This window comes from Phoca vitulina, unplaced genomic scaffold (assembly GCF_004348235.1).
Source record: "Phoca vitulina isolate PV1807 unplaced genomic scaffold, GSC_HSeal_1.0 scaffold9, whole genome shotgun sequence".
NCBI lineage: Eukaryota > Metazoa > Chordata > Mammalia > Carnivora > Phocidae > Phoca > Phoca vitulina.
In genome coordinates, this window is record NW_022589712.1 from 53,704,850 (window position 1) to 53,730,937 (window position 26,088).

The window sequence follows — 26,088 nt, forward strand, 5'->3', positions numbered from 1 at the left end:
TTGCTTATGTTATTTGTCCATATTAGAATAGAAAGATATTTAAGAACAGTTGTATACACATAATGAATACTTAATAATATATTGTTGATTTGTAGAGAGAATCTGAGGAGGCTTTATTTGATTACCGTTTTATCCTCTACAGTCCTTTGTGTCCTTAAGTTTTAAAAATTGCGTGGCAAAAGGAAAGGACTGATCTAACCCAAATGCAAGGATTTCTTTTTTTGTTTGTTTTTTTGTTAAGAGTGATTTGAGTTGATTAGTCAGCAGAGGGTGCTCTAACATTGCATTTTAAAAGGTGAAGGTTCTTTTTACTGTAAATCAAGTGTTTAAAGTTTGTATTTGTTACTTTTATATTAGAATTATTTTGAGAGAACAGGTCCTGGTTCTTCTAAAGAACACTTTGTTTGTATACCCTAATATTGGTTAGATCTTAGGCCTTCAGTATAAATTTTAGAAAAAGCTTTTCTTTTTGTCAATTATAAAAGCAAGTGTCTCTAATAGAATATTATTATTTTGTGTAAACTGACTTATTTTCAGGACTGGTTGTTGAAAGTAAGAAGTTGAGACTACCTTTTGAATTAAAAAAAAAAAAGGAGCAAGCACTGATGTTGATCTTAAACATAGATGTAACAGAATGACCCAGGATTTAATACTGTGTCTATCTGGTTTCAAAATTAAATTTCAGGGCACCTGGGTGGCTCAGTTGGTTAAGTGACTGCCTTTGGCTCAGGTCATGATTCCAGAGTCCTGGGATTGAGTCCCACATCGGGCTCCCGGCTCAGCTGGGAGCCTGCTTCTCCCTCTGACCCTCTCCCCTCTCATGCTGTTCTCTCTCTATCTCTCTCTCTCAAATAAATAAATAACTAAATAAATAAAATCTTTTAAAAAAAAGTAAATTTTAACAAAATAACCTCTTAATTATAAATACTGTGCAGACTCTTTTTGGATTCTCTTTTTTCTAAGGTTGTGAATTTCTAAAATTTTATAAATTCTGTAAACTTGAATTTTGCAATATGATTTACTCAGCATTTGAGACAGGTAGTATCCCCTTGGCTGTTTTTGTACTTTTTCATGCCTAAGAATAGGGTTAGAAAGCTGTGAAACACAGTGCTAATTTACAGTTGTTTGTGTTAGTTCCATAGGTAAAGCAAGGCAAAATTGATTGTAAACATTAAATTACTTTGGTGTACATTGAGTTGCACCCCCCTTTTTTTTTTAACATGGGGCTTGAACTTGTAACCCTGAGATCAAAACCTGAGCTGAGATCAAGAGTCCAGTGCTTAACCAACTGAGCTACCCAGGTGCCCCAATTTGTACCCTTTTTTATTCAATGAAATATAATCCTGTTTCCAGTGAATCACTAGTAGACTTATGAATAGGATGCATTTATTTCAGTGAAATGGAATAGGATGATAGTCTCTCTAGTATATGGGGAAGCTTTCTTTCAATGCTGATGTTAGAATACTGCTTTGCTATCTGACTGCAGATGTTTAGAGTACTGAGAGCACCCTTGGCTGATTTAGGAACATATCCGTTATTGCTATACATGTGACCAGTATGTGTGTATGTATTTTAGCAGTAATGAAAGGGTAAAGAAGAAACACCTTATGCAAAGAAAAATGAAAATATTACTCATTTTGAGAATTGAATTTAGAAAAGACTAGAGCAATGTAAGGAAGAGAAAGAAAATGAGTAAAGTGTGAAAATAGACCTAACACTATTCTGGTACAGTGAATTTTTATCGGACAGTATAGATTGAACCTTTACTAGTTGGGTCCCCTTCTGGGATTTATTCCAGGTTCGTATCCTCACCACTTCCTTTTCTATTAAATTTAGGTTAAATTGGCAGGAGTAGCAACATAACAGATAAATGGTTACATTATGATTTACTTACAGTTATGGCTTATGTGGTTTCTATGTTGTGGGTTAGGAGCCTCCTGACAAAACTATGTGGAGTATCTGTTCAGAGGAGTTATACAAATTAGTACTTTTGAAACCCTTGATGTAAATTAGATTATAGTGTAAGAGAAATTCAGTACCTTTAATTCTTGCCAGTTCTGTTTTCTGTTACAGATTTTCTTGCATATTAATAGACTCATCAGAAATAAGCAGTCTTGGAACCAGTTAATTCAGATAGTATATTTGTTTGGAGTTAGTATCCTTGCATCAAAATCATTTGGACATAAACATCTGCATTGAGCTACATATAAGCTATACATGTAGACTTTGATAACAGAAGGAAGTAAATAACTCTCTCTGCTGCAGTTTTATTTTTAAAGATCATTACAGGATAATTATTAGTTATTATATTTAGAATGCTTTTATGTTGATACTTTACATACATTTATCATTAAAGGTAAGTATTAGCAACCATAATATTTAAATTTCATCCTAATTTTTAGTATATTGGGAAAAAGAGTTATCATTTACCATCTGAGACCAGTGAACTTTAAAAATATATATATGTAAGTTATTTTATAAGTAACTTAGAGAAAAATAAAAGAATAGTGTATGACAACTTTATTAGAAATTTTAAAAAACATTTAGATACAGCAAATTCAGATTTATGCTCCATATTTTCCTGGTTTTGAAGGTATAGAGACCGGAAATGGGCCATGTTTTCCGAATGCAACTAACTACTCATTAGTTGTCATACATTCAAATACACCTCTAAGAGGTTCTAGCTTATTGTGACTTCTGGCTCTTCTTGTGCTTAACAACAATGCTTAAAGAAATTTTTAAACCTTTGACAGATCATGATTTTGTTGTAAAATACTTGTTTCCATTAGTAAACACCAATTAGAATGATCAGTCAATACTTGTTCATTTCTACATCAAGAAGGAATTATAATTCCTTCTAGTCGTCTTTGGTACAAATCTACCTTTAGCTCTTGCTCACTTACTATCAGGTAAATTGCGGTGCACAAATGGCATAAAAGATGAAAAAATACTATCACACATCTTTTTAACAAAATGGTTTGGGTTCTTGTCATAAAATATTGTATGATGAAATTCTTGCTGTTGAATGACTAAGTGGATTAAGAATGCCGTGTTTTTAGAAATATATTGTTCATTCATTAGTTTTTGAATTCTGTAAAGTTCACCTAGAATATCATCTAATGACTCATAGTCTGAGATTTCACTTAAATGATCAATTTTGCCACTGTCATTAAAGTCCAAAGTACTGCTGTCTCTGTAAAAACCTTCTGATTTATGTAATAATTGTGTAACATTTTCCCTTGTCAATTTTCCTCTTTTTCCCGTTATGCATGGAAAATTAGACATTTTGAATTTTCAGTTGTATTAATGATAGATAAAAGCAGACTCCAAAGATGGGGTGTGCATCCTTATTTTATACTTCCTTGAAATACGATGTAATATTCTAGGTGAAGCAATGAGAAAATGGAAGGATGCATTGTTGTATCATCCTTCTAGGCATGCCATTATTCTTCCAAATTGTTACTATTTTAGTCTTTTTTTTTTTTAAGCACAGTTGGGAATAATTGATAAATAATGATAAAATAATTCCTAGAATGATGAAGTAGAATTCCTGGAATAGAATGAGGACTAACTAAGGTCTGTTTTGTAAAAATACAAGGCATTATTTAGAGCTTGTACAATTTTAAGAAGTTCAGAGGGAAGGATCAGAATTGGATAGAATCTGTAACTTTTCTGTAATGCAGTATTTTTGTTCCTCAGATTATTTTTATTTTAGTTTTTGACAGACCAGGGATTTTTTCTGGGTCTGAAAAAATTTTTATTATTAAAAATTTTATTTTTTATAATAAAAATTATTTAGATAGTCCAAAATTTCCTTCAGTATTCATATTTGGTTATGAAAGATTCGTGTTAGATGCTGACTTTCAAATAGAGAGGTTTAAGGGTTATTAAGAGATACAACACATATATGACTAAAACTACCCACTGTTTTATTTTACTAGCAGGGCATTCATTCTAAATTCTTTCTAAATAACATGATCTCTAGTGATTGATGACTTTTCACCAGTTGTATTATGTAGATGTAAACAAACATAACTAGCATTAGTCAATATTTGAATCTTTGTTAGGTAGTGTTTTGGGTCATTCATTTTGAGGGGAATTAGATGTATTTCCAAATTTTTCAGCTTCTAAATCTAGGAATAACTCACTAACATATAAAGAACAGGACTGTACATGACACCAAGTAGTCCTCTTTTTGCCTTTGTTGGAAGTATTGTTTAATTCTGTTTCATTATTGAAGCCACTTTAGATTCTTTAAAAGGATGATTTAAAAAATAAGATTTGTTTGTTGAAATCTGCAAGGTTTGTATTATTGCTAAATAATTTGCTTCACTATAAGTAATGGTTATATTTGGAAATTAGGAAGTCCAAAATTTGTTTTTTGTAAAAAGCTTTAGTCTGAGGTTGCAGAAAAATATTCAGTGACTTTGGAAAATGTTGACATGTTGTTATATGGAAAAAGCAGGTTATAGTGTTTTGTAAAGGATAAGCCTAATCTGTATTTACATATGTATGCATACGTATAAAGACTCACTTTCTATAGCGTTAATAGTAATAACCACAAAATAGATGATTGCATGCTTTTTTAAGGTGCTTTTCTTAGTTCTTAAAATTTTCTAATATTTTAAGTTGTTTTAAAAATAAAAAATATATTTAAATAAACTTTAATAAACTGTCCAATGTGAATATTGGGATGATAATCAGATACTGCAGTACTGTGATATAACAGTGGTCATGGCTGATAAAAGATGCTTTAGCACAATCCCATTATGTATATTGAGGCTTCAACGAATGAAATGCTTAGAAGAAAACTGATACCTGGAAACTATACCATATTAGCTTGGGCAAGTAACTGTGTAAAATGTTATCATTCTATGATTTGTGGTTAAAGCCCCCTGATATTTGATGTTACAGTATGTGCTGAAATTTATTTTGGAGTTGTAGTTACAACTTTAAAATATTCTTTCTTAAAACATACTCTCTTCATTTTTAGGCATTATCCAATTGGTTTGCTGTTTGATCTTCTTGCATCAAGTTCAGCTCTTCCTTGGAACATCACAGTACATTTTAAGGTATAGTTTAAATAGCATTTCCCATTTCTCCCACTTGTGGTATTTAGTAAGTAGACTTAGACTAGAATTTTTTTTTTTTAAGTGAAGTTGTATATTGCTTCTCCCATGACACTTTTTAGTGGCTAAGCTGCCACTAGTGTTTATCCGTATGTCTTTCGATTTATTGCTAACTCTTGGCAGAGCCATTTAAACATTTAATGTATGAATGCCTGTTTGTTGGAGCTGAATACACTGTTTAAAATTTGTAATATTTTCTGGGGCGCCTGGGTGGCTCAGTCGTTAAGCGTCTGCCTTCGGCTCAGGTCATGATCCCAGGGTCCTGGGATCGAGCCCCGCATCGGGCTCCCTGCTCAGCGGGAAGCCTGCTCCTCCCTCTCCCACTCTCCCTGCTTGTGTTCCCTCTCTCGCTGTGTCTCTCTCTGTCAAATAAATAAAATCTTTAAAAAAAAAAAAAAATAAAATAAAATAAAATAAAATTTGTAATATTTTGGAATATTTATATTCATTAAAAAAAATCTCAAATAGGAAGAACAAAATCATGAGTTTAGATGTGGGCATGGGAGTGGAGAGGGGTACAACTTAATGCTGTTGAGTACCTCTGAGGCTATTTTGATTGAATTGTGAGAAGTGTTTGGAGACAGAACTCTACAAAGACTTGATCTGAGTGTGTTTTGAGAAGTTTTAATTCCTGTAGTTTTTAAGACCAGTCCAGATTTATTGTAACTTAGTTTTGTCTTAATAGTTTATAAAGTGGTCTTTCCCCTTAACCACCTTGATTCTTCAACCCCTGCTCCCCAAGCAATTCACAAATACCATTGAAGGATTGTAATACTTCTTTTAGTTGATCACTAGGCAGTGATTCTCAAAGGGCGATGGACTGTGGGAGGGGAAGCATGTTAGGAGTTTGAAAAGTCATTTTAGGTATCTAATTTGCTTTCCTGTAAGGGGCACTCATTCAAAGTCACTGCACAAAGGCTGCTCACCCATTTTTCCTAAGATGCTTTCCTTCCCAATTTACTAAAATTGAGTGTATGGGTCATTGGCATTTATTTTCCTCTCATTTGCACTAATGTGCTTTGCACAGTACCATGTTACCACAGATATTAGTTACCACGGAACTAGAGTGAGGATATGGTTCTGATATGCATGACTTTGAGTTACCATGGTACCATGCAAAGCAAAGACTGCCTGTATATATAATAATTTAAGTTTAGAAGGGTGTGAAGATAAAACTACTCCAAGCATAATGAATGTAGAGGTTCTGTATTGCCTAGCACGTTAGTCTTCCCCATTATGTTGAAATAATTCCCGTAATTAGATTATTTGTGTGCGAGGGATGCACTCTAAGACTTTGGAATCTAGGTTAAAATATATCATAGCTACCCATTTATGTATTCATTCAACAAATACCAGAAGCCTGCTGTGTGCCAGCCAGGCACTATTCTAGATACTTGGGGTACATGAGAGAATGACACAAAGACACTCAAACACTGAGACACTTTATGGTACCTACCTGGCACTACATACCAAGCCCTCTGTAATTACTGACTGAGTGAGTCAGTGCAGTGTAATAATGGTAGGAAAGGCTTAGAATTATTTTGATTGTTTTAGTGTAGTGGTTCTCAAAGCGGTCTGTGGACCCACAGGTGTACCCAAAGCTCTTGGAAAGAATCCATGAGGTCAAATCTATTTCCATAATAATATTAAGATGCTATTTACCCTTTCCTCTGTGTTTACATTTGTACTGATCTGCAAAAGAGATGATGGGTAAAACTGTGGGCACCATAGCACAAAGCAGGGCGGTGTACCACACTTTGCAGGTGGTTATTGTATTCTTCACTGCCACACACTTGCAGTAGAATGAATATCAGTTTCACTTAAGACTGTTCTGGATGAAGCAGTACGAATTATTGATTATTATTAATCTTAAGTACATGTTTTTTTAATCTGTGTGTTGAAATGGAGAGTACATACAAAGCACTTCTGCTGTATGTCAAATATGATGGTTGTCTTAAGGAAAAGCACTTATGCCCTTGTTTGAGGGCAAGCTCAACAAGCCACTTTTTTCATAAAACACCATTTTTTTATTTCAAAGAGTGACTGATAGAGTGTGGTTATCAGACTTATATATTTGTAAGACAGTTTCTTAAAATAAATGAAGTGAATCTCTCACTGTAAGGACAACAGTATTTTTTGCCAGTCGATAAAATGTGCACTTCTAAACGAAAATTAGAATTTTGGAAAACGTATCTGCTACCATGACCTTGACAGCTTTATTATTCTTAAAACAGTTTTCTGTTGAGATTTTTTGTCTTTTTAACAGATCTAATTTTTAAAAAATTTTATGTAATGAAATGTGTCAACGTTTAGAGAAGATCTACATTAATTCAGTAAACAAATATTTTCCAAATGGTCAATGCATGATGTTACAAAATAATGCATGTGAAAAAGAACTATTCAAAATGCAAGGTCAAATTAGGGATTTTTATGTAACAGAGATCAAAATGTTTGTTGATAAGCTTTCAGATTCTACATTAATGTTATAAACTATACTTATGGAATCTGGTGTAGTATCAAAACGGAATATCCACAAATCTGAAGTCTGTTAAAATGCTACTCCTTTTTCCAGCACATATTTTTATAAGCCTGTATATTTATATAAGTTAGCCAAAACAACATTATAGAGCATTGAATGTAGAAGCAAATAATTAATCTGTTTTCTACAAAGCCAAACATTAAAGATATTTTCAAAACTGTAAAACAGTGTCAGTATTCTCCCTAAGGTTTTATTTTTGTTCTAGAAAATAGTTATTTTTCACAGAAAATATTATTTTTGTGTTACATGTAATGGGTATATTCTTGGTATTTTTAAATGAATCACTCTTTGAGGTCTTTGGTAGGTCACCATTTTCTTCCCAGATGGGAAGTTTATTAGAGAAATCAAATAGAAAGCAGAATCTTAGAGCTAATAAGGATATTATAGAGGGGGTGTTAAATTTGCTCAAGCCACCAGTGTATTTCTATCAGCTGTTCTTACACTTTCTGCCCCTGGCCCATATTGGGGGAAAATTATTGCCCAGATTTCTTTCTATATACTAAGTTCCCTTTATTTAGGGTTATAAGACTTAGCTTTCCTCAAAAGTTGTCCCCAAGTGTTTAATTGATGGCTAATACTGATTAATTTAGGCCCATTTCTGTTGTACTACTTTATGACTTTTGATTGATTATAATGAAACTGAGTAAGACATTTGCACTTAGAAAAGCAAATGCTTTTAGAGTGAGGAAGCAGGGTTTTGTTTTGTCTTTAATTTCTAGATAATAGTTTATCAGCAGATTGAATTTATCAAGTAACGACTTTATTTATGTCAGTTGATGTATTTTATCTTTTATGATATTGAGTATGTCAAATGATAGCTGTATTTTAACCAGACAGCTTGAATTTATTTGTTTTACAGTTGCTTTCAAAGATATTAATTGATTTTGATTAGGTTTTATGCAATAATAAACTCTCCAAGAGACCCCCCCCTGCTTCTACCGTGCACACACATTTGATCATTTTGTGATTCAGACTGAATTCTTGGGGGAGAATACCTGTTAAATAGCTTTCAGATATTTTGTCTAATTTTTAACGGACTTTGCTGCTTATCATTTGAATAGATATATAATGTTTATAGTAAATGAATTTTAATGTCTCGAGCGGTGTTCTTCAAACTTTAATGTGCATACAAATTACCTTTGTGTCTTGTTAAGGTACAGATTTTGATTCTGATTCTGTAGGTTTGGGCTGAGGGCAGAAGTTCTGTATTTTTATTTTTTTAATTTATTTTTATTTTTTTCCATTGGATTTTTAGACTTTATTGCACAAGTTCATCATATATTCACAGTCGGCATAGATGTCGACACATGAGCATGTTTTATATCAGCTGCCATAATGATTGCCATTCCTATAAGAGTAAAAGTATTTAGTTGACAAACAACCCTCCATGGAGGAAATATTAAATGATCGCCAGCCATACTCTGAGCCTTGTGTTTTATTTTCTTATTTACAGTAGGAGACCTGACAGGACTCAACTTCTAGCTAATTGATCCTTGGGCCTTGTTTCCATGATGCATATTATGTAGTAGCATAATTTCATTACATCTTATCGATAGAAGCATTATTTACCAGTATAGGAGAATTTGTTCACCAGCTCCCATTATTTTCAGGCTGTATACATTTAACTCAACCTGAGCAAAAATTCATTTCACAAACACAAAGGTGTTAACATAACTTTCTTCCCGTCACACTTTCTTGACTTTTCAAGAATGCCACCAGCTGATTCTGATTATCCAGATGTGTATACAACATGAAATACCATCTCATCCACCATAGGTTCATTCATTTCATTAATAGCAGTAATATTAATTATTTTCATAATTTGAGAGGAATTTGCATCTAAGCCACAAATAGCAATAGTAGAATTAACAACTGCCTGTCTCAAATGACTACATGGATGCCCCCCCATATCATACATTTGAAGAATCTTCTTACATAAATGTAAAATAAGAAGGGAAGGAATCAAACCTACTCCAGCTTGTGCCAAGCCAGTATCGTAACTACTATGTCTTTCTCAATTAGTGAGGTATTAGTAAAAATTATATAACTTTGTCAAAGTGAAATTATGGGTCCAAACACTTTATATCTTGGTGACATATCCATTCCAGCTAGGTTTCCAAGATGCAACATCACCTATTGTAGAAGAACTTTTACACTTCATGATCATACATTAATGATTGTTCATTAGCTCCTTAGTGATTTACATTATTTCATTAATGTTAACAGCTAACCTAACACACAAGTACAAGAGATACACAAGAGGTAGAAACAGGTTGAACTATTCTTCTAGCCACTATCCTAATCTTGTCTTACCATCACTACAATTTCATTATATAATAGATGAAATGAATAATCCTTCCCTCACTGTAAAGACTATGGGTCATCAGTGATCCTAAAGCTATGAATATATAAATATTTATGATTTTCATCATGATAAGTATACTCTTTAATACCTATCCTCTATTTTCCCATCCCCCCAGCCATCTCCGCTCTGGTAACCATGTTTGTTCTCTGTAGCTAACAGTCTGTTTCTTGGTTTGTCTCTTTCTTTTCCTTTGCTTGTTTGGTTTCTTAAATTCCACATATCAGTGAAATCATATGGTATTTGTCTTTCTCTGGCTTATTTTGCTTAGTGTTATACTCTCTAGCTCTATCCATGTTGTTGCCAATGGCAAGATTTCATTCTTTTTTATGGCTAAATAATATTTCATTATATATATATATATGTATGTATATATATACATATTTTTTCTTTATCCATTCATCTATCGATGGACACATGGGCTGCTTTCATAGTTCGGCTGTTGAGGTTCTGTATTTTTAACAAGTTCATAGGTAATGCAGTGTTATTGGTTCAGCAGGCCACATGTTGAATAATAAAGAGTTTGGAAAACAGTGCAGATTTAAAAGTTAATATTGTGTAAAGATCCAAAAGGTTGAAAGGATGATTCAGAAAATAATGTTTTTAGAAATTTTTATATTATTTTTGGAATTCTGAGAGAGAAACATTACATAATTGTAAAGTGTTTACTGCTTTAAAACGTAGGTTTGGATATTTGCTTTGTCCATTTACCAAAACGAGTGAAAATGGTAACTTCTTCAGACTTTTCTAATTAGCGTCAAGAACATTTATGATCCCTAAACTTCATTAGCTTACTGAGAAACTTATCTTATTCTTGTTTTTCACTTTTTTATTTTAAAAAATTTAAATCTGGGGACGCCTGGGTGGCTCAGTCGTTAAGCGTCTGCCTTCGGCTCAGGTCATGATCCCAGGGTCCTGGGATCGAGTCCCACATCGGGCTCCCTCCTTGGGGGGAAGCCTGCTTCTCCCTCTCCCACTCCAGCTGCTTCTGTTCCTGCTCTCGCTATCTCTGTCTCTGTCAAATAAATAAATAAAATCTTTAAAAAAAAAAAAAAAATTTAAATCTGTATTTGAAAAGTTGAGAGTTGTCTAGTGAACATCCCCATACCTTTCACCTGGATTTGCCAGTTGCTAACATTTTGCTATTTTGGCTTTTTCTTTCTCTGTTTTTTTTCCTTTAATATTTACATTATTCCTATGGGTATGCTGCTTGCAAAGCTGCATTATAATCAAAAAGTTGCTTACAGTATGTGGAATTTTTAAAAAGAGAAGTTTGTTACATGATTCAAAAATTTAGTAGCATCAGGTGAACATAGTTGGTTCTTTAAAATGCCAAGTTCTACTACATATCCTAAATAAAGTTTAATGAGTAAACAAAGTCAACAATACCTTGGTGTTTTTCTTTCTTTGTCTCCTGATAACATGGTGCTAAATTGGTGTATTTTGGTTTTGATAAGAGCATAGATTTTAATTTTAAATTTTGATAGTGATTATTAGTGGTAAAGCTCGCATTTGCTAGGTAAAAGAGGGTCAGCGTTAAGGTAAGTGCTTCTGTGCAAAACACTGCTGAATGATTGTGACTAGACAAAATTAGGTTTTTGGACCAAGGTATTCTCTGTTTTCCTACAGTGTTTGGAAGGCACTACCACTGGTTCTGACTGTTCTTTAAATATATTTGTATGACTGCCCACACCCCTTTTCTGATGGTCTTGTTCTTTCTTGCTAGGCCAAGAGCCACTGTGTCTTCCTGAGGTAATTTACTATATTTCTGCTTTTTTTTACTGTGTGTTGAAGACATAGATCTGAGGTAGCTTTCCTTGTTCTTGAGTGCACTTCATGGTCATTCCCATGCTTCTGCTGCATGTACTTGCCAGCTCTAAATATTGGTAGTTGTTTTGTAGTATCTATCAGTAGTGTATTATATTAGTTATCTGTTTCTCTGTAACAGATCACCACAAATGTAACAGCTTAAAATAACACAAATTTATTATCTCACAATTTCTGTGGATCTTCTGCAAGGGCCTCACTGTAATTGTGGTGTTGGCTGAGCTACATTCTTGCCTGGAGACTGAGAATCTTCTAAGCTCACTTATATTGCTGGCAGAATTCATTTCCTTGTGATTGTAGGACTGAGGGCCCTTTCTTCTGTTGACTGTCAGCTAGAGACTGCACACAGCACCTAAAGACTGCATGAAGTTCCTTGCCATGTGGACTTTCCCAGTATGGCAGCTTATTTCATTCAGTCAACAAAAAGTCTCTAGAGCTAGTCTTTTAGCAAGATTGGAGTTTTATGTAGTGTCACTTAATCACAGGAGTAAGATCCCATAGCCTTTGTTGTATTCTTTTGGTTAAATGCAAATCAAGATCCTGCCTATAGCCCATGGGAAGGGATTACAGAAAGGTGTGAAGGAGGTGGAGAGGATGGAGGGTCATGCATACTTAAAACTTTATGAAATATGGTTTGTTTAGTCATTAATTTATTCATCAAATATTTATTGAGGTTAACATCTGCTTTTCAGCTATGACAGAGTAATTGGATTGGATTTTTCCTCCAGCCATAAACAGCTATAAAACTGGACAAAATATATGAAGTAGAGCTCTTTTCAGGCACTGGACATTAGAGAGAAAGAGAACAAACAAGGTGAGCACCACATTTAGCCCATCTCTGTGTTTCAGGGCAGTGTCCTGACTGTGTCCTGGGGAGTGGAACTCAAGCGGAGCAGGGAAGTCCTGCTGAGTTAAGGATGCAGAGATTGGAGTTCTGGGCTACTGAAGCAGCTGGAATTTGCTAGGCAGGGTTTCAGAAAAGCATAAGTGTGAGTTTCCCAAAAGTCCTTTACTGAGAGTTGGGCTGCACATTCATAGGCAATACTCCTCAAGGTCAGATAAGAGAATGCATGTTAGAGTGGGACAAGCCACATTATACCTGGAGATGTTGGATCCTAGTCCATCCATGGTAGAGAGAGACCTAGTTAACATACTAAACATTTATCTGAGACCAGAAAGACCATGCTATAGGAGTAAGAATTCTATCTCAGAGCAGGATTAGTAAATTATGGTCTGTGCTAAATCTGGCTACTGAGCCTTTTACAGAAAAAGTTTGCCAACTGCTATTTAGGAGTAAGGATTGCTCTGGATCTGCTCTAATAAAGCCTAAAATTAGGCCTTTTTGGGATCAAGGAGAGGCCCTAAGCAGAACAAAACTCATCAAGAAAGATAGTATAATCTAGAATCCTCACACCATATTTACAATGTCCAGCATACAACCAGTATCTACTATACATGCAAATAAGCAGGAAAACTTGAACCATATCAAAGGGAAAAAATGCTGTTGATAGAAACTGACCCTGAGATAACCCACATTTGGAATTAGGAAAAATGAATTAAACCAACTATTAAATCAGTGACTTAAGATTACAAAATTGTAGAACTGAGAAGAAGAATATCTGAAATGAAAAATTCACTGGATAGGCTTAATGGTGAATTGGAGATGGCACAAGAAAGATTCTGTGAACTTGAAGTCAGATCCATAGAAATTATCCAATAAGAAGAATTGAGAGAAGAAAATTGATGCTGGTGGTGGGTGGGGACAGTCCTGATGGCCTCTAGGATAATGTCAAGCAGTCTTACATTCATGTACTTAAGAGTCCTAGAAGGAGAGGAAAGAGGGGATGATTCAGAAAAATGTTTTTAAGAAATAATGATTAGACTCCCATTTTTTGGTTTCAAAGCTATAATAACCCAAACTCCATGATATTGGCATAACACCAGATATAAATCAGTGGAGTAGAAGTGAGAGTCAAGATAAAAACACATACATATTTGGGCAGTTGATTTTCTATATGGGTGCCAAGACAGTTCAGTGAGGGAAAGAATCGTGCTATGACAACTGGATCGTGCTATGACAACTGGATCCCCACATGTAAAAGAATGAAAGTGACCTCTATAAAAAAATAAGTAGAAATGGATCAGACACCTAAATGTAAAAACTAAAATTATAAAACTCTTAGAAAAAAAATAAGGTTTGTAATGTTGGATTAGGCAGTGATTTCTTAGGTATAACACTTAAAGCACAAACAACCAAAGAAAAAGAAAAACAGGTAAATTGGACTTGATCAAAATGAAAAACTTTTGTGCTTTGAAGGAAGTGAAAAGACAACCCATAAGAGAAAATATTTGCAAAATCATATATCTAAGAAGGGTCCAGTGTCCAGAATATATAAAGAACTCCTAGAATTCAGTAATAAAAAGGTAAATAACCCAATTAAAAATGGGCAAAGTAAAAAAAAAAAAAAGTGGGCAAAGTATTTGAGTAGACATTTCTCCAAAGTAGATATATAAATGGCCAGCAAGCATATGAAATGATGCTCAGAATAGTTGTTAAACTATTGAGTTATCCCTTCAACCTGCTAAGATAGCTATAATCAAAAAGTTGGGTAATAACATGTGTTAGAGTGTGGATTAATTGGTACTCTCCTATGTTACATGTTACTATTAGAAATGTAAAATGAGGCACTGCTTTGGAGAACAGTCTGGCAGTTCCTCAGTTGAACATAGACTTGCCATATGACCCACCAATTCCAGTCATAGTTACATATCCCAGAGAATTGAAAACACATGTCCACCTAAAAACTTGTACTGGGATGTTCATAGCAACATTAGTCATAATAGCCAAAAAGTGGAAGCAACCCCAGTGCTCATTGACAGATCAATGGATAATCAAAATGTATATTCATATAACAGAATATAGTTGGCCCTTGAACTACATGGATTTGAACTGCGTGGGTCCACTTATATACAGATTTTTTTTATAAATATAGTACAGTACTGTAATATTTTCTTTTTCTTAATATCTTCTATAGTTTACTCTATTGTAAAATACAGTGTATAAGACATACACCATACAAAATATGTGATCGATTGCTTATGTTATTGCTAAGGCTTCCAGTCAACAGGTTATTAGTAGTTAAATTTGGGGGGAGTCAAAAGTTATATGCAGATTTTAAACTGCATGGGGAGAGATGTGGGTTGGCGCCCCTAACCACTTGTTTGAGGGTCAGCAATGTAATTTGGCTATGAAAAGGAATGAAGTACTGATACATGCTATAGCATAGATGAACCTTGAAATGTCATGATAAGTAAAAGAAGGAAGACACAAAAGGCTGCATATTGTATGCATACTGTAACTCATTTATATGAAATGTCCAGAACATGCAAAATCTTTAGAGACAGAAAGTAAATTAGTGTGACTGCTTATAAATATGAGGTTTTTTCCTGGAGTTATGTAATTTGATAGTGGTGATTCTAGTATACCTTGTGAATATACTAAAAACTACTGAAATGTACTTTTTTAAATGGTAAATTTAAGTGAATTGTATCTGAGTTATATCTCAATTTAAAAGAAATAATCGTTAATAATTTTTCATATTTGGGGGAGAAAACATTAATCTGTGTGTTGAAGAAGCTCAGGAAATTCAAAGCAGGTAAATATATAGAAAAACACACAGGCATATCATAATCAGACTGGTGAAAGCCAATATAGAAAATCTATACAAAGAAAGAAACATGACATTAAAGAGAACAATAAGTGATGATGAATGATGGCTGCTGTCTTATCAGAGATCAAAATACAATGCAGTGATACCTTAAAGCACTGAAAGAAGCCATAGACAGGAGTGAAGAATGCTAGAAATGGTAAATAAATGATAAATATAAGAGATTACCTCCTTTAACTTTTTTTTTTTTTTAAAGCAAATGACTATTAAAAGCAAGAATAATATAATTTTAAAGAAGGGCTTATAGTGTCTGTATAAATAAAATGTATGACCACATTTGTCTAAGGGATGGGGTCACTGAATCCTCAGTTAACTGTGGGTCAAAGAAGAAATCACAAGGGAAGTTTAAAAATATTTCAAACTAAATGATAATGGAAACACAACAGAATTAAATTTTGTGGGCTTCACATAAAGCTGTGCTTAGAGGGATTTAAAAACTTTCTGTAGTAGGAAAACACAACTTACTGATGCCAGGAACGAAAAATGGGATATCACTACAGATCCCACAGCCATTAAAACGATAGTAGGAAATATAATGAACAACTTTATGCCAGCAAATTTGACAAATGGACATATTCAGCGAAAATACCATTTACTTAAACTGACACAATAAATAAGTATGAATAGTCTCTAAATGTATGAAGAAATTGGATTTGTAATTAAAAATTCCTCACAAAGTGAAATTCACCAAGTTTCATTGGTGAATTCTATCAAATATTTAAGGAATAAATAGTACTAGTCTTCACAGACTTTTTTCAGAAAATAGAAGAGGAGGGAATAATTTCCCAGTTTGTTTAACAGGCCAGAGTAACTGATACAAGAACGTGTAATGGATATTAAAGGAAGAAAAAATACAGCCCAATATCCCTCATGAACATAGATGCAGACACTCTCAAGAAAATACTAACAAATTGAATCTTCAATAAAGGATAGTGCACCACAACCGGGTTGAGATTGTCCCAGGAATATAAGGGTGATTCAACTTTCACATATCAATGAATTGATGTAATTCAGCACATTTACAGAAGAAAGTAGAAAAAAATCATACAATCACATAGATCCTTACCAAAAAAGCTTTTGACAAAATTCAGTACCCATTTGTCTCCAAAACTCTTAGCAAACTTAGGAATAGAAGGGAATCTCCTCGATTTGACAAAGAGTAAATATGAAAAGTCTACAGCTAAAATCATGCTAAATGGTGGATTATTGAATATTTTACCCTAAGATCAGGAAAAAGGCAGAGATGTCTGTTCCTACCACTTCTATGGGTAGTTTTGCTCTACTGCAAAATAGGTATTCCTAAAAAACAAGGTGCTGCTGTTAAAAATCACAGGACTTATGGGGAAAATGCATTAAGGGCACAAAATCAAGAACTTTATTAGTGACAAAAAAGATAGGAACCTAATAAAAGGACAGTTTTACATAGGTTAAATGGTTAAATACATAAATACTACAATAAGTTTGGCGCTTTATATTGAAAAGACTGTAAGTTTGCTTGTAGAGATGAGGATCGGAAGGGATGGCAGCTTGTCAGTTATTGCAAAGTGGTGAAAGGAAAGTTACTAAATCAGACAAAATTGTAGCATCGAATGTGGGTGAGTATAGCTTATAACATGAATTGAGGTAGCAGGTCTATTGCTGAGGTGTGCGTTTGTGTATTTTGTGGCTCAGTTTAGCTGGGTGCAATTTCTATGTTCATTTAGTATTTCTTGTGGACAGTATTTACAAAAGTAAATATGAAATTCACATTGCTCAAATTGTTCCCTAATATATGATTTCCTTTGGAACAAATCCAAAAAACTTGAACAGTTTAAATATATACATAAATGTGTGTGTGTGTGTATACACACTATTCATAAATATATATTCATATATGTGTATGTTTATATGAACAGTTAGCACATGAAAAGATGTTCAGTACCTTCATCCATCAGGGAAGTGTATGTTAAAATCACAGTGAGTGCTCTGGGCACCTGGGTGGCTCAGTCAGTTAAGTGTCCGACTTGATTTTGGCTTAGGTCATGATCTCAGGGCTGTGAGATTAAGCCCCACATCGGGCTCCCTGCTCAGCAGAGAACCTGCTTCTCCATCTCCCTCTGCCTGCCGCTCCCTCTGCTTGTGTGCGCATGCTCGCTCTCTCTTTCTGTCAAATAAATAAAATCTTAAAAAAAAAAAGAAAAATGAAAACGTTCACAAAAGACTTGTACACTAATAGCCACAATCTGGAACAATCTTTTTTTTTTTTTTAAGCTTTTTATTTATTTGTCAGAGCGAGAGCGAGCACAAGCAGGGGGAGCGGCAGGCAGAGGGAGATGGAGAAGCAGGCTCCCCGCTGAGCAAGGAGCCCGATGTGGGACTTGATCCCAGGACCCTGGGATCAGGACCTGAGCCAAAGGCAGATGCCTAACTGACTGAGCCACCGGGCATCCTTCTGGATACAATCTTAATGTCTACTAAGAGGTTTTTGGGTGAACAGACTGGTTTATCAATCCAATGGTATATAGTACTGAGCAGCAAAAGGGAACTATTTATACATGCAATAACATAGATGAATTTCAAAAGCATTATGCTAATAAGTAAAAGATGCTAGATTACACAGTACTATATGATTCTATTTGTATGTGATTATATTATAGGCAAAACTAATCTTGTGATACAAATCAGATCAGCTGGGTGGGTCTAAATGAGGGAACTGATTGTAAAGGGCACCAAAGAACTTTTTGGGTGTGATGGTAATATTTTATATCGTTTGGGCTGACACGCAGTATTGATTTATTTAACTGTACACTTAAAATTTCTGCATTTCACTCTGTGAATTGTATCTCAATGAAAGTTTATTGAGAAAGCACAGGTGAGAACAGTCATGGTCTCTGCTTTGTGGAGGGTAAGAGTAGTACGACCTAAGAATATAAATGATATTAGAGAGTCAAGTATATGAACTTTGTGAACTTAACCTACACTTGGGAAGTAAGAAATTTCCTGGAGGAAGTGATGTCAAAACTGAACCTGAAGATGGAGGAGGATATTTTGGGGTAGTTGTGTAAGTGGTCAAGTGATAGGCAAGGAGAAAGAGTGTTCTAGACAAAGGAGATATTTTGTGCAGAGGCACAGAAATGAGAGAGTATGGCTGAAAGAATGTTTGAGCAGGTGACAGATAATCAAGATCATTGGAACAGAGAATGTGTGTGTGGGACAAGGGAAAGAAAATGGAATATGTGAAGTGGGAGCAGGAGATTATGATGAAGAGGTTAGCAGAAGATGTAAGTCATTTAGAACCTTGAAGACTTTGGATGAAGTTTGATTTTATTATAAAAGAGCAGAGCAGCTGAGTGAGAAGATCTGATTTGCATTTTAGGAAGATCCTGTGACTCCAGATGTGAAAAATGAATTAAAGGGGTTAAGATTTGTGGCATAGGACCCAGCTGTAAGGTTTTTCAGAAATGTCAGATAGTTGTTAGTTTGTACTAGGAAAGCAGCTCGGGAATGTTGAATGTGAGTGGATTCAGATCTATTTAGGATGTGGACTCAATAGAACTTGCTTGAATGTAGGAGATGGGGAGGAGGAGTCAAGAGGGGAAACTTACTTCTTTTCTTTGGGATTTGACAACGTCTCCTATGCCTAATGCATAATAATAAATAATAAATAATAAATAATCTTCTAGATTAATGAATGTATGGGTCCTAGTCATGAGAAGGATCTTGGCTGGAGACAGATACTGAGACTTATTAGTCTGTAAATGATGTGGAAGTAGGTAAGCTTACGAAGGTGAGTATGTGGAATGAAAAAAAGCAATGAGGTGCTAGACTAGAAATTTGAAAAATACCAACATTTGGGGCGCCTGGGTGGCTCAGTCAGTTAAGCATCCGACTCTTGGTTTCAGCTCAGGTTGTGATCTCAGGGTTGTGAGATTGAGCCCTGTGTCAGGCTCCGCCCTTGCATGGAGTCTGCTGGAGATTCTCTCCCTCACCGTCTGCTCCTCCTCCCCCCTCCTCCCGTCTAATAAATAAATAAAATCTTAAAAAACCAACCAACCAACCAAAACCTTTAAGGAATGGCACCAGAATAGGCTTTTGCAAATGAGAATGAGAAAAAAGAAAAATAAGTGTGGTGTCACAGACAAGGATGACTGCTTCAAGGAGTATATTCAAAGGTGTTAGATGTTTGGTGAGGACTTAAAGCAGACTGAAAGGTATCATTGTTGACCTTCAAGACAGCAGTTACAAGAGTGGTGAGGGTAGCAGACAGATTGTGTGGGTAAGAGGTGACTGCCAGCTTGGTCACCTCAAAGGTTGGCTCTGAAGGGGTGAAGTGAGAGGACTGGAGCCAGAAGGAAGTTGAGGTTGAAGGAAGTTTTTTTGTTTTTCTTCGGGTGCTTGTTTTATTTTTAGGAACAACTGATGAGAAACAGTAATTAGAAAGAACATGGTTACAGATAATTATAGAAAGAAATAGGAATAATTAATTGAACTGGGTTTCAGAGATGCACAAAATGGGATCTAGCAAACAGGATTGGAGATATTCCTTAGATTGTACCAGGAGGGAAGCAAATGATTGGTTGAAGGTAACTTTGTAGATTGGATCTTGGTAAAATTAGAAGATTTAAGAAAATTGGGGCACCTGGCTGGCTCTTGGAGTTGTGCAACTCTTGATGTTGGAGTTGTGAGTTTGAGCCCCATTTTGGGTGTGGGGATTACTTAAAAATAAAATCTTTAAAAAAAAAAAAAATATTTTAGCTTGATTCCATTAACTTTCATGGCGTATTCTTCTCTCATCCTGAAAATTATATCTTAGGAGATAGATTTGAAAATCTCCTCCCTTTCCATCCCCACCCACATGCACACACATGAAAGTGATCTTGGAAAGAAATGTTAAGATTTTATACAAGTAAGCCTTTAAACTATGGCCTTGTATTTTCCCTGTCAGAATGCTGAGTCTACTATTAGAGGTGGTGACTCAACAATCAAATAAAATAACATTGCTCTGTATGTTAATTTGCTTATTTTGCCATAACAATACCACAGACTGGATGGCTTAAAAACAAGAGAAATTTATTTTCTCACAGTTCACAAGGCTGGAAAACCCAAGATGAAGGTCCGGCAGGGTTCAATTTCGGTGAGGATTGTCTTCCTGGTGTGCAGATGGTTGCCTTCTCTTTGTGTCCTTATATGTCCTTTCCTCCTTTGTGTGGAGAGAGACAGAGAGTGAGCTCTCAGCTGTCTTTTCTTATAAGGACACTAATCCTGTTAGATCAGGGCCCCACCCATATGAACTCATTTAACCTTAATTGATTCCTTAAGGGTCCATCTCCAAATACAGCCACGCTGAGGATTAGGGCTTTAACATGAGAACATTAGAGGGACACAAACATTGAATCCATAACACTATATATATAGCAACTCCTGCATTTTTAATGGGATATTAGATTCTTTATGGATATATGGAAAATTTTTATTTGTTTTGCTCTCTTTATAGGACTTGCAGTATTTTTTTGAGGTATAATTGACATACAGCATTATATTTTAAGTGTGCAACGTAACGATTTGATATTTGTATATATTGCAAAAAGATCACTAGTTAACATCCATCACCATACGTAGTTACAACATTTTTTTCTTGTCATGAGAATTTTTAAGATTTACTCTCGGCAACTTTCAAATATGTAGTATGGTATTATTAACTATGGTCATCAAGCTGTATGTTACATCCACATGACTTATTTATTTCATAACTGGAAGTTTATACCTTTTGATCCCCTTCATCCTTTTTGCCTAACCCTCCACCCCCAGCCCCTGGCCAACTATCAGTTTATTCTCTATATCTATGAGCTTTATTTTTACCCCTTTTAGATTCCACATATAAGTGAGATCATTATGGCATGTGTCTTTCTGACTTATTTCACTTAGATAATGCCTCAGGGTCCATCCATGTTGTCACAAATGTTGAGATCTTGTCCTTTTTGATGGTTGAATAATATTCCATTCTATACATATACTACATCTTCTTTATCCATTCATCCATCAATGGACAGGTTGTCTCCATGTCCTGGATGCATATGCATCTTTCTGAGATAGCGATTTTCTCTTTGGATAAATACTTAGAAGTGGAATTGCTGGATTATATGTTATTTTATGTTTAAGTTTTTGAGAAACCTCCAATCTGTTTTCCATAGTGGCTGCACCAGTTTATATTCCATCAGTACACAGGGTTCCTTTTTCTCTACATCCTCATCAACATTTGTTATTTCTTTTTGATAATAGCCATTCTAATAGGTATGAAGTGATATCTCATGTGCTTATTTGTCATATGTATGTATTCTTTGGAAAAAATCTCGGTTCACATCTTCTGCCTATTTTTTTAATTGGAGGTTTGGTTTTTGTTGATTACTTATATGAGTTCATTATATATTTTGGATATTACCCCTTTACTAGATTTATGATTTGCAAGTATTTTCTCCTCTACGGTAGGTTGCCTTTTCATTTTGTTGATGGTTTTCTTTGCTTGCACAAACTTTATAGTTTGTTGTTGTCCTACTTGGTTTTTTGTTTTTTTGCTTTTTTGCTTTTGTTGTCTTTGCTTTTGGTGCCAAGCTTGCAATATTATCAATAAATTGAAAGGCTTTTTTTTTTTTCCACTTGTAAGTAGTTTCAGTGTAGTATTGTTCATTTATCTCTAATCAGACTGTCTGGATTAATATTTTAATTAAAGGACACTGGTAATAATATCTAAGTAAATGGTACTTTCCAGATTACTTCTGTAAAAGTGAAGTTAGATTAGTTTATCAGGCATTCTGACTTGGAACATTCATGAAAGCAAATAAACATGGTGTCAAACTCACTACCTTTATTTGCAAGAATTTGTACTGAAAAGATATGCACTTAAACACAACTGCTAATGTATGTGAGAAGATATTAGAAATGTAATGAATCAAGTGTCTGTCTGGAATCTTATTGTGAAGCTTTTGAAAAAAGATTTCTTACCCCCACCCCAACCTCATCATGGAAGGAGGAACATCTCATAAATAGGAGCTGAGGGGGCTTTGACTGAGACATCTGTCACTTTATTCATTGCCACGATTAATTCAGTTGCTGTGACTGCCTACGTAGGTATTTCCTCTTTCAGTTACTGCTCTCATATTTCCTTTGAGTTCATTTCATTAAATAGTTCACTTTCCTCCTAGAGAGGTAGAATATTCTGTTGAAGCATATGTATACAAATATGTTTACTCTCTTGCAGTTAAGACTAGTTGTTTGTAATTGTCATTTGCAGTTAAGACTAGTTGTTTGTAATTGTCAGCTATCAATTATCAGTGTCCCCATTGGTTAAGTTTAGAAGCCTGCAAAACAATGGAAATCTGGGAAAAGCAAAACTTCAGTACCTTCTCTGATTATAGGAGTCATTGAGGGGAATAGCAACCTGTGCTGAAGCAACACTAGAAAATGGTGGGGTTTTCCCCCCTGATTTCTCAAACCACTGTTTTGAGAGACCCTAACTCCTTTTTTTCATAATCAGATTGTATACAGTTTAAGAAATTCTAACAGTACATAAGCTTAAATAGGTCATAAATTCAAACAACATGAAAATAATATTTTCTTTGGAATATGAACTTTCATATTTTTTGCCACTCCTACATAACCAAAATGGACAATTAAATTAGCAGCATAGAGAACTGTACAATATCCAAAAAAGCCATTCTAAATTTAGAGATCAAGTATAACAAAGTTTAGAAATAATAATTATAATGCTAATCCATTTGAATATAATAGAGTTGATATGATGTACATGTTATTGTTTATCCTGGTCAGGAAGTCAGGACAAATCCCTTCAATCTAGCCTAAGCAAAGCGAATACAACTGATTGTAAAGTTGATTAAGGCAGGGACCCTCTCTCTGCCATCCATATCTTCTCCCATCTTTTAGTTTTGTCTTTCTCTCTCTCTCATACTCTCCTTTTGTCTTTTCAGTTTTACAGACTTTATATTTTCTCATATTCTTTACCCTTGTGTGCCTATGTCTGAAAACATCTACCTTCATTCTTTATGGATTTTTAGTTCAAGAGCACCATGAATTTAGAATCCCTTTGTACCTAGAGAGACAATTTGATTGTCTCAGCTGTTCCCCCCTTCCCCCCCAGCAGCTGTGACCAGTGGGTAGTTAAATAGTGGCTTACCTTTTTACTCAGCACATCTATGAGATCAGACTCTATTAAAACAGGAGGTATGACTGATTATTTGCATCTACAAAATATACTTTAGGAAATAGCAATAGGTAATCAAGTGCCTTTTCTTTTGGTAGGAGGGCATGTACTTAAGTGTCCTAGTCATTCTGGAGCTTTCCATTACTTGGATAATTTAATGTTGTCTGTTAATAGTGTCCAAATAGGCTATAACTAAGTGCTTTTTTCTGCCATATTATTTGTCTCAGTTTTTACCAAAGGACTTACAGAACCATGACTTTTTGGTAAAATAATGTCGAATATAATTATCTTAAGTATTTAGGTCTTATGGAGGAAGTGGTATTGCGTAGTAGTTAAAAACTGGGACTCTTGAGTCAGAATAATCCTAGCTTGACCACATAGGACTCTATCCACTCTCTGAGCTTTTTAATTAATTAGTTAATTAATTGTTTTATCTGTGAAATAGCAATAACAATACTTTTTACCTTAAGGATTGTTATGAAGATGAAATTACATAGTCCATATAAAAAGCATTAGTGCAATGTCTGTCACACAATAAGTGTTCAGTTAGTGTTGGCTCTTACTATCTTTTTTCAGTGAAAAGCTCATTAGTCATCTCATTTACATAACTGCTTATCTGTCCAGTGATCGTTGCCTCAACTGCCTAAAAGATTCAGTGTAGGTATAAGATGTAAATTTAGCTATTTGACCTTAAAAGCTACGTTTTAACAACTTTATTAAGGTCTAATTGACCTATAGCAAACTATACATATTAAAATATACACTTTGATAAGTTTATACTACAATTTATGTATTCATTTACCTGTTGACATTTAGGATGTTTCCTGGTTTTTGGCTGTTACAAATAAAGCCACTGTGGATATTCACACACAAGTCTTTGTGTGGATAGATGTTTTTGTTTCTCTTAGGTAATTACCTAGTTGTAGAATGACTGGATCTGATGGTAGGTATATGTTTACCTTTTTTAAAAAAACTACCAAACTGTTTTCCAAAGTGGTTGTCCTATTTTACATCCTTACTAGCAGTGTATGTCAGTTCTCTTCCACATTTTTGTCAGCACTAAATGGCAGGTCAAAAAGCTATTTTTAAAGTTATTACTCTTTCATATCCTTCTTTTGTTGTTTTTTTCTTTTATGTTGTTTTAAATACATATCATATTACATAAGGATTATTTGGAAAAAGTACAAAATATGCCGGGTAGCTAAAGATCTTTAACTTCAAATTTAAAAACTATTTGGAATTGTACTTTAATCTCTTTACTGGGAAGTTAACAGATGGTTTGCTAAAAATATTGGATAATTGGGGTAGGTACAGTTCTTTAAGAAGCTAATTTTCTAATATGTGTACCTGTTTTATGTGTGTATTTTTTTTCCTTTGGTAGAGTTTTCCAGAAAAGGACCTTCTGCACTGTCCATCTAAGGATGCAATTGAAGCTCATTTTATGTCTTGTGTGAAAGAAGCTGATGCATTAAAGCATAAAAGTCAAGTAATCAATGAAATGCAGAAAAAAGATCATAAGCAGCTCTGGATGGGATTACAAAATGGTAAATATAGCAGTTTAACTTCCGACTACCACTTTATAAAGTATGAAATAACTGTAATCCTGTGAGTAATTGGTACATCTTAGAATTGGTGGTACAAGTTTAAATTCCAGCCTCTACACACAAATTTGCAAAGAAGCTGCCTTTAGTCATTCCTTACATTGTACTCTTCTAACAGCCTTCTCTTTATGGATTTTTTAGCATTAGAATTGCTTTGCCCATAACATCAGACGGTATAAACTTCCTGTGTTTAGCTTCTGGAGAAAGTGCCCTTATTGCTAGTCATGATCTTTCTGGAATTACAACTGAGTACCTTGTGTGTGTACCAAAGTACCTCCCCTTGGGTAGGGCACAAACTCCAACCCCTGCTTTCTCAGAATAGTAAGACTTGCTTTGTACTTGGATTCTGTCTCTCCTGGCTGGGATTTAGAAGATACGCTCAAGGGAAAAGCTGAGAGGAATCTGCAGCTCACCTCTGTATTCTCCATCTTTTAGAGATCATAGCTCCTTAATCTTGCCTGCATTGATTGTCTTCCAATGCCTTCAACACAGTTGTCTTACATACAGGTAGCCATTGTTTTACATGGGTCCGGTATGCATGAATTTCAGGTAACATGCTTTAGTTAAATAATACCAGGTCCTTAACAGTATGGTTCAGGTTTCACTTGCTACCGTATATTAACTGAAATTACATAAAGTACAAACTGTATTGCTAGCTCTTTAGTCCGTGAGTCATTTAACAACAGATATGCATCATGATTAAAGACC

General features: G+C 34.7%; 1 protein-coding gene across 3 annotated transcripts in view; it reads left to right on the forward strand.

The window, feature by feature from the left end:
• The window catches only part of ATG5 (autophagy related 5), a 131,169-nt gene that overhangs the window by 20,831 nt on the left and 84,250 nt on the right, over nt 1–26,088 (forward strand). For all 3 annotated transcript variants that reach the window (XM_032408147.1, XM_032408151.1, XM_032408148.1), the window contains 2 exons: nt 4,994–5,072; nt 25,161–25,323. In XM_032408147.1, coding sequence (XP_032264038.1) covers nt 4,994–5,072; nt 25,161–25,323 — 242 coding nt within the window. The remainder of the gene's footprint in view (nt 1–4,993; nt 5,073–25,160; nt 25,324–26,088) is intronic.